The sequence below is a fragment of the Portunus trituberculatus genome, chromosome 21 (assembly GCF_017591435.1).
Source record: "Portunus trituberculatus isolate SZX2019 chromosome 21, ASM1759143v1, whole genome shotgun sequence".
NCBI classification, from domain to species: domain Eukaryota; kingdom Metazoa; phylum Arthropoda; class Malacostraca; order Decapoda; family Portunidae; genus Portunus; species Portunus trituberculatus.
In genome coordinates, this window is record NC_059275.1 from 390,208 (window position 1) to 398,518 (window position 8,311).

General features: G+C 45.6%; 2 protein-coding genes across 2 annotated transcripts; one reads left to right on the forward strand and one right to left on the reverse strand.

Moving 5' to 3' along the window:
* Positions 1-2,275, reverse strand: LOC123506842 (lymphocyte antigen 75-like). The gene is made up of 6 exons (XM_045259191.1): positions 2,213-2,275; positions 1,904-2,092; positions 1,378-1,576; positions 1,013-1,109; positions 501-657; positions 1-396 (listed from the first exon to the last, which is right to left on the reverse strand). Exons 1-6 carry the CDS (start codon positions 2,262-2,264, stop codon positions 164-166), a joined length of 927 nt encoding a protein of 308 aa, XP_045115126.1. The 5' UTR covers positions 2,265-2,275; the 3' UTR covers positions 1-163.
* A 3,468-nt stretch (positions 2,276-5,743) lies between these two features.
* LOC123506843 (lymphocyte antigen 75-like) lies at positions 5,744-8,093 on the forward strand. Its single transcript, XM_045259192.1, has 6 exons — positions 5,744-5,879; positions 6,004-6,192; positions 6,520-6,718; positions 6,987-7,083; positions 7,437-7,593; positions 7,698-8,093. The coding sequence occupies exons 1-6, from the start codon at positions 5,828-5,830 to the stop codon at positions 7,928-7,930; spliced, it is 927 nt and encodes a 308-aa protein (XP_045115127.1). The 5' UTR covers positions 5,744-5,827; the 3' UTR covers positions 7,931-8,093.
* Positions 8,094-8,311: the final 218 nt, after the last annotated feature.

The window sequence follows — 8,311 nt, forward strand, 5'->3', positions numbered from 1 at the left end:
TGAATTGAGGGAATTTAATAAACACTTGGCGAAGTATTTGTGCAAGGAAGGATGACGGGCCATGTGTTGTCCCAGAACGGCCAGGTCCCAACACTGCAACAATACTCGTACAACACTGTATAGCTTTACAGGAGACTCGCAGTGGCAGCCTGCCTGCAGTCAGCTACACAGTATGCAGTTTACAGATGAAGTAGTGAGAACTGGTACACCTCTCGTCTGCAAGGTAGAAGCGTCTGTAGGATGACATCAAGCCGCAGTAGTTGGAATTGGAGTGGTCATCAGGTTCGTTGGTGGCCCAGAAAGGCGGTCCTCCAGGCACGGGGTCTCCGGACACCCAGTACCATTCCTGGTTCCCTGTGGCATCAGCAGCGCCCACCCAGTGGCTCTTCTCGCGCTCTGGAACACCACGGGAGAAAGGCAGACCGGTGTTAGTACAGATAAATACATACATATGTAGATGGATTAGATATATATGCGCTAGATACACAGCGGGAACCCACCTGCCACTTCGAGGTGGTGCGCCATCTTGGTGAATTCCTCACACGAGGCTGGGGAGAACAGTTCGCCAAGGTTTTCTTGGAAATTATTGCGGCAGTAATTCTCGGCTTCATCCCACGTCTTGATGGTGTCGCTGAACCAGTAGCAGAACCCGCCCACCTGCAGCGGCACTCACCGTCAGGACCAACACTTTCACGTTTCGTGGTAATCATAACATTAAATCTGAACACTAACTAGTATTATGAAACGGATTCTTCTCTCAATTTATTGAAGAAGCTCAATGTATTATACGATAGACTTTTTTTTTTTCAAAATGGGTGGCTCTCCGATATACATTAATATAAGAATGGAAGGGCACCCACGGCTTCTCCATTTACTCTGTATCTACGTAGACGTTGATAGATGCATTTTCTAAATAAATACAGGGACCTTGACAATGGGCATAATGGGAACGCCAGCCCTCTAAGAAGTAGAAGCGAACCGTTGGCGTTATAGAATAGACAGACAGACTCACCTGCACGCTGTCTGCCGGGCAGTCCAGCGTCACAGGACGCACCGCCTCTCGAGTGTCGCGGCCGTGGCTATACTTGGGCACTTGGCACACGAAAGGCCTGTGGGACACAGTTGTATCACTTAGCGTAGGACTCTTGGCAAATTGCTTATCATACTTGTAGGGAATAGTTCAGAGTATACAGTACATGTGTTGTCATTATAAGACAAAAGATAATTTCATTATAAGAAATACAAGTGTTGCAGGCTGTTCAGCGCCTCACTCCATGTAGCCACACCGCCCGCCCGCCGGCCTCGCGACAACAGCACCTTTGCCGTGTCCCTGACCCTACTTCTCGTCTCCCTCAAAGCGACACTTGCGCCACTCACTTGGGCTCATCACAGGCGAAGTCAGACAGCTGGAAGAAGGAGGAGCTGTCCATGGCGGCGCAGTCTTGCTCCTTGTCGTCGCCCTGCCTGTACGCCCAGAAAGGTACGCCCGTGGGCAGCACCGTGCCGTCCACCCACCTCCAGCTGTTGACCACGAACTCTGTGTGCGCGCCAACCCAGAAGGCGGAGTCTGCAGCAGCTGCAATGGGAAAGTTACGTCTTTAGAATGCTGTCTGACTCATCTTGCAGTATTGGCAAGCTGTTGGGAGGAATGCTGGAGAAGACAAGACCTGAAATACTTCCTCAGGGTACAGTGCATGCGCAGAGGCTATCTCTATATACAGCATACACCTTCACTCTCTACACATTTGATCACTACAGTCTCAGACAGCACCAGGCTGGGAGGAGTGCTGGAGAAGACAAAGCATGTAGTACTCTTTCGGGACAGTGCATGGACAGGGCTATACCTTTATACACCCTCCATCGCTACACTATATTTGACAGGAACACACGGCTTAGGCCTCACCGTTAAAGCCCAAGTAGCCGGCGAAGACCGTGAAGGCGTCGCAGGAGGAGAAAACGGCCAGGTCACCCAGCTCGTAGCCACCCATAGATTGACAGAAGGCGCGGGCCTCAGACCATCCCACCTTCAGCTCCGTCTCGATATAATAGCAGCTGTCGCCTACCTCTTGGAAGGGCGCGTTGCATGCCCGCCCTGGTATGGCAATAGGTATGCAGTATATCATTAGTATTGTTATTGTTGTAATATATAATGTGTGTGTGTGTGTGTGTGTGTGTGTGTGTGTGTGTGTGTGTGTGTGTGTGTGGAGCTGACCTGAGGCCACAGCCAGCAGGAGGCAGAAGAAGGTGGTTGAGAGACGCTCCATGGCTTCTGTGAGGTACTGCAGCACACATGGGTATATATGGGAGTGTGTGGGGACGGTGATTAGAGGGGTGGGGCGGTACTACAGGGCAGGGTAGGGCAGAGTACATCTTTAGGTAACATTATGATGGGAAACAAGAAAAACACTACACCTGAGCATAGTACTGTTCTCCCAGTTATTACGCAACACCCGTATCTATGGACACACATGCAAGAGCTATAGTTGGGCAACACAATGATTTCCAAACCCATGCACTGTTCTTAGCGACGCAGAAGAGCTCATGTGCCGTCATCCCAACATGTTGAATGAACGTATTAGGACACTTACTCACCTTTACATGCATCTTTTCAAACTCTAAACATATGTTAAGATATTCATGTACATTTAATTCCTCCGGTTAGAATATTCTTTATGTAGTCTGTCTAAGCATTTAGTGTCGCGGCATTAGTGGGACTAGGAGTCACGTTAATGGGAAGATCTAAGTCTTCATTTTCGTCATAGCTCACACAATGGTATATAATGTTTTCATGTTGTGAGTCTCGTGCATGTCACACATCACGGCACAGAAAGGGGAGTATTTACTGTATTTGTTGCACTTGCCGCACACTTAATTAATATAGTATAATATGCTCCTCAAAATGGAACACTTAGATTTTTAGTACATTTCTTTTTATTTATTGTGATTATTATTGCTACTACTACTATTACTACTACTATTACTACTACTACTACTACTACTACTACTACTACTACTACTATTAATAATAATAATAATAATTAATATTATTATAATAATAATTAATAATATTAATATTATTATCATTATTGTCATTATCAATATTGTTATTATTATTATTATTATTATTATTATTATTATTATTATTATTATTATTATTATAATTATTATTATTATTATTGTTATTATTATTATCATTATTAATATTATCATTATTATTGTTACAATTATAATCATTTTTTCATTATTACCATTGTTATTGTCATTACTACAGCTATTATTATTGTCATTACTACAGCTATTATTATTATCATTATTATCATTACCATCATTATCATTATTCTACTTTTTATTTATCTATCTATTTGTTTATTTTCCTACATAAGACTGGCCTGACCGAGGGCAAAGAAAAGGAAAAAAATAAATAAATAAATTGACGTGGGCATATTTGAGCGAGCGATAAAACTTTAACCCTTCGCTGGACGCTGCAGTGTGATTGAGAAACCCCTCTACTCTCTACTGTCACCTGCACGTGTACATTATACCTCAGGGGCCACTTAACCAACAGACACACACACACACACACACATACACGCCCGGTAGCTCAGTAGTTAGAGCGCTGGCTTCATAAGCCAGACGACTGGGGTTCGATTCCCCAACCGGGGGGAGATATTTGGGTGTGTCTCCTTTCACGTGTAGCCCCTGTTCACCTAGCAGTGAGTAGGTCCGGGGTGTAAATCGAGGATTTGTGACCTTGTTGTCCCGGTGTGTGTTGTGTGCCTGGTCTCAGGCCTATCCGAAGATCGGAAATAATGAGCTCTGAGCTCGTTCCGTAGGGTAACGTCTGGCTGTCTCGTCAGAGACTGCAGCAGATCAAACAGTGAAACACACACACACACACAAACACATTTTTACTTCTCGAGTTGGGAACCTAGTATCTGTTTTCTATATATCATTGCTGCTCAGTTAGTTCGATTGTGTAGCTTGGTATCTCAACGTACATTCTTGTTGATATTGGTCTGCATTTGATCTGCATGGAAGCCATAGGGGAACTCACATTCGTAGATGTTTGATTCTCCATTAAGCCTTATTCATTAAGCCATCTCTCATCTGGCTTGCTGAAATCAACCCATTTCTTGGTTTTATACATTAGACTCAAGATTTCTCAGAAAGGAAATTTAAAGAGCTATGTGCAAAGGAAGAAGATTTTTTTTTTTTCATGTTTTACAGGTGTGACGCAGCGCAAAAAGAAGCGAGGCCTGCACATGTGGACCGTGAGATGCCTGTAGTGTAGTGGATAAGGTGGTGAGCGTGGGATAGGCCAGACGTCCATGAGTAGGTTCGAATCCCACCACTTGCCGTCTTGAAATTATATATGTCAACTGTCGAGTGGTTTAAAGCTACCTACATATCACCATGGTACCCAGGTTCTAGGTGGTGTAATTGCCTAACACCAAAGATGCGCTTGGGTGGTGATATAGGTCCTCTCTCTCTCTCTCTCTCTCTCTCTCTCTCTCTCTCTCTCAGGTACCACTATAAAAAAAAAAAAAGCCTGCACCGCTAATGGATGGAAGGTGAACAGCTCTTCCCATACTCTTCATATAGACTTACAGGCGCTATAGGCAATAATAAAAAAAAAAAGTCCTTACTTATATGACCGTCACACCTACTGCTAAGATTAAGCCATGTTAAATCTTTCACGTCTTTCCTTAACATTCAGTAAAACCAACGCCTTCATGTACTCTTGTCAAAGACAACAGCAAAACACATGGACAGTGGACACTGTGGCTTACTCTGAGGATTGTGATATGTAACTAGTATGATGTGGTTGATAAATATAAGTGAAAAAAATAACAATAAATAATTATCATCGAATGGTAGTAGTCAGTTTCGGCATGCCAGACCTGCTGATGACTGTAATGGCATCCAAAGAATGGCTAGTAACAATACAACGCACACCGTATCTACTTACGTGACAGCCTCCTAACACCGCCTCGCCAGCAACACACACACACACACACACACTAATTCACCTAACACCTTTCTAACGCCGCTTGCCCTTGATCAACACACACACACACACACACACACACCGAAATTTACCAAGCCAAGAAGCAGTCGTATTAGTATCATTATTACTATTATTATTATTAGTAGTAGAAGCAGCAGTAGTAATACTGAACGGATATAGTGCTTATGCAACACTTTCTTTCTCTCGTCAGCATGCGTTCACTACACCATTCATTCAATCACAGTGCACTCACTGCTTACATACTCGCTACTTATGCCGCAATGTGCATGAGACAGGGATGTTGGCCCGCGTGGTGAGGAGCCAAAATAACACTCTGTGATTCTCTCAAAAGGCATCACCAAACACAGGATAAAACAGGATACAAAAGAGTACCAGAACAGGATAAACGAGATGTATGGAAAAGGTTTATCTGGGAAAGATAGACTTCCAGTTTTTTTTTTTTTTTTTTTAGAGATGCATATACATATGAGTGAGTGTCCTAGAGTGTTCATTCAGCATGTTGCTTGGATGGCAACATATGAACTCCTCTTCGTCTCTAAGAGCAATGTATGGGTTTGGAAGTCGTTTCGTTGCGTTTCCCAGCTATCTCTTGCGCGTGTCCATAGATAAGGGGCATATCATAATCACTGGGAGTATAGCAATGTGCTCAGATGCAATGCCTTTCATGTTTCCCATCACAATGTTGCCTAAAAATGAACTTTACCCTATCCTGCCCTGCATTATTACCCCGCCTCTCCCAGCACTGTCCCCACACGCTCCTATAAATACCCACGTGTGCTGCAGTACCTCACAGAAGCCATGGAGCGTCTCTCAACCACCTTCTTCTGCCTCCTGCTGGCGGTGGCCTCAGGTCAGCTCCGCACGCACACACACACACACACACACACACACACACACACACACACACACACACACGTTATATATTACAACAATAACAATACTAATGATATACTGCATACCTATTGCCATACCAGGGCGGGCATGCAACGCGCCCTTCCAAGAGGTAGGTGACAGCTGCTATTATATCGAGACGGAGCTGAAGGTGGGATGGTCTGAGGCCCGCGCCTTCTGTCAGTCCATGGGTGGCTACGAGCTGGGTGACCTGGCCGTTTTCTCCTCCTGCGACGCCTTCACGGTCTTCGCCGGCTACTTGGGCTTTAACGGTGAGGCCTGAGTCGTGTGTTCCTGTCAATTATGGTGTAGCGATGGAAGGTGTATAAAGGTATAGCCCTGTCCATGCACTGTCCCGAAAGAGTACTACATGCTTTGTTTTCTCCAGCACTCCTCCCAGCCTGGTGCTGTCTGAGACTGTAGTGATCAAATGTGTAGAGAGTGAAGGTGTATGCTGTATATAGAGATAGCCTCTGCGCATGCACTGTACCCTGATGAAGTATTTCAGGTCTTGTCTTCTCTAGCATTCCTCCCAACAGCTTGCCAATACTGCAAGGTGAGTCAGACAGCATTCTAAAGACGTAACTTTCCCATTGCAGCTGCTGCAGACTCCGCCTTCTGGGTTGGCGCGCACACAGAGTTCGTGGTCAACAGCTGGAGGTGGGTGGACGGCACGGTGCTGCCCACGGGCGTACCTTTCTGGGCGTACAGGCAGGGCGACAACAAGGAGCAAGACTGCGCCGCCATGGACAGCTCCTCCTTCTTCCAGCTGTCTGACTTCGCCTGTGATGAGCCCAAGTGAGTGGCGCAAGTGTCGCTTTGAGGGAGACAAGAAGTAGGGTCAGGGACACGGCAAAGGTGCTGTTGTCGCGAGGCCGGCGGGCGGGCGGTGTGGCTACATGGAGTGAGGCGCTGAACAGCCTGCAACACTTGTATTTCTTATAATGAAATTATCTTTTGTCTTATAATGACAACACATGTACTGTATACTCTGAACTATTCCCTACAAGTATGATAAGCAGTTTGCCAAGAGTTCTACGCTAAGTGATACAACTGTGTCCCACAGGCCTTTCGTGTGCCAAGTGCCCAAGTATAGCCACGGCCGCGACACTCGAGAGGCGGTGCGTCCTGTGACGCTGGACTGCCCGGCAGACAGCGTGCAGGTGAGTCTGTCTGTCTATTCTATAACGCCAACGGTTCGCTTCTACTTCTTAGAGGGCTGGCGTTCCCATTATGCCCATTGTCAAGGTCCCTGTATTTATTTAGAAAATGCATCTATCAACGTCTACGTAGATACAGAGTAAATGGAGAAGCCGTGGGTGCCCTTCCATTCTTATATTAATGTATATCGGAGAGCCACCCATTTTGAAAAAAAAAGTCTATCGTATAATACATTGAGCTTCTTCAATAAATTGAGAGAAAAATCCGTTTCATAATACTAGTTAGTGTTCAGATTTAATGTTATGATTACCACGAAACGTGAAAGTGTTGGTCCTGACGATGAGTGCCGCTGCAGGTAGGTGAGTTCTGCTACTGGTTCAGCGACACCATCAAGACGTGGGATGAAGCCGAGAATTACTGCCGCAATAATTTCCAAGAAAACCTTGGCGAACTGTTCTCCCCAGCCTCGTGTGAGGAATTCACCAAGATGGCGCACCACCTCGAAGTGGCAGGTGGGTTCCCGCTGTGTATCTAGCGTATATATATCTAATCCATCTACATATGTATGTATTTATCTGTACTAACACCGGTCTGCCTTTCTCCCGTGGTGTTCCAGAGCGCGACAAGAGCCACTGGGTGGGCGCTGCTGATGCCACAGGGAACCAGGAATGGTACTGGGTGTCCGGAGACCCCGTGCCTGGAGGACCGCCTTTCTGGGCCACCAACGAACCTGATGACCACTTCAATTCCAACTACTGCGGCATGATGTCATCCTACAGACGCTTCTACCTTGCAGACGAGAGGTGTACCAGCTCTCACTACTTTATCTGTAAACTGCATACTGTGTAGCTGACTGCAAGCAGGTTACCACTGCGAGTCTCCTGTAAAGCTATACAGTGTTGTATGAGTATTGTTGCAGTGTTGGGACCTGGCCGTTCTGGAACAACACATGGCTCGCCATCCTTCCTTGCACAAATATTTCGCCAAGTGTTTATTAAATTCTCTCAATTCAGTCTTCTCTTAATACCTTGCTCTGCTAAGATAATGCTAACATCTCGTTTTACCACCATGGTTGGTCCAGAGGTTTTCTAGCACCTACGTGTGTGGTTGAATATAACGTCAATACATTCTCATTGTACCCTGCTGACCTACAATAAAATACAGCAACACTTTATGAAGCACTTGGATCATCGAGGTTACATTTGTAGACTTACTGGCGTCTTTCTGCTT

Bases quoted from the DNA above. Each gene is read 5' to 3' on its own strand.
- LOC123506842 (XM_045259191.1), bottom strand. From the start codon at position 2,264: ATGGAGCGTCTCTCAACCACCTTCTTCTGCCTCCTGCTGGCTGTGGCC. The intron at 1,110-1,377 runs GTGAGTGGCGCA...TGTGTCCCACAG, and splicing joins TTCGCCTGTGATGAGCCCAA to GCCTTTCGTGTGCCAAGTGC. The intron at 658-1,012 runs GTGAGTCTGTCT...GTGCCGCTGCAG, and splicing joins GCCCGGCAGACAGCGTGCAG to GTGGGCGGGTTCTGCTACTG.
- LOC123506843 (XM_045259192.1), top strand. From the start codon at position 5,828: ATGGAGCGTCTCTCAACCACCTTCTTCTGCCTCCTGCTGGCGGTGGCC. The intron at 6,719-6,986 runs GTGAGTGGCGCA...TGTGTCCCACAG, and splicing joins TTCGCCTGTGATGAGCCCAA to GCCTTTCGTGTGCCAAGTGC. The intron at 7,594-7,697 runs GTGGGTTCCCGC...GTGGTGTTCCAG, and splicing joins GCACCACCTCGAAGTGGCAG to AGCGCGACAAGAGCCACTGG.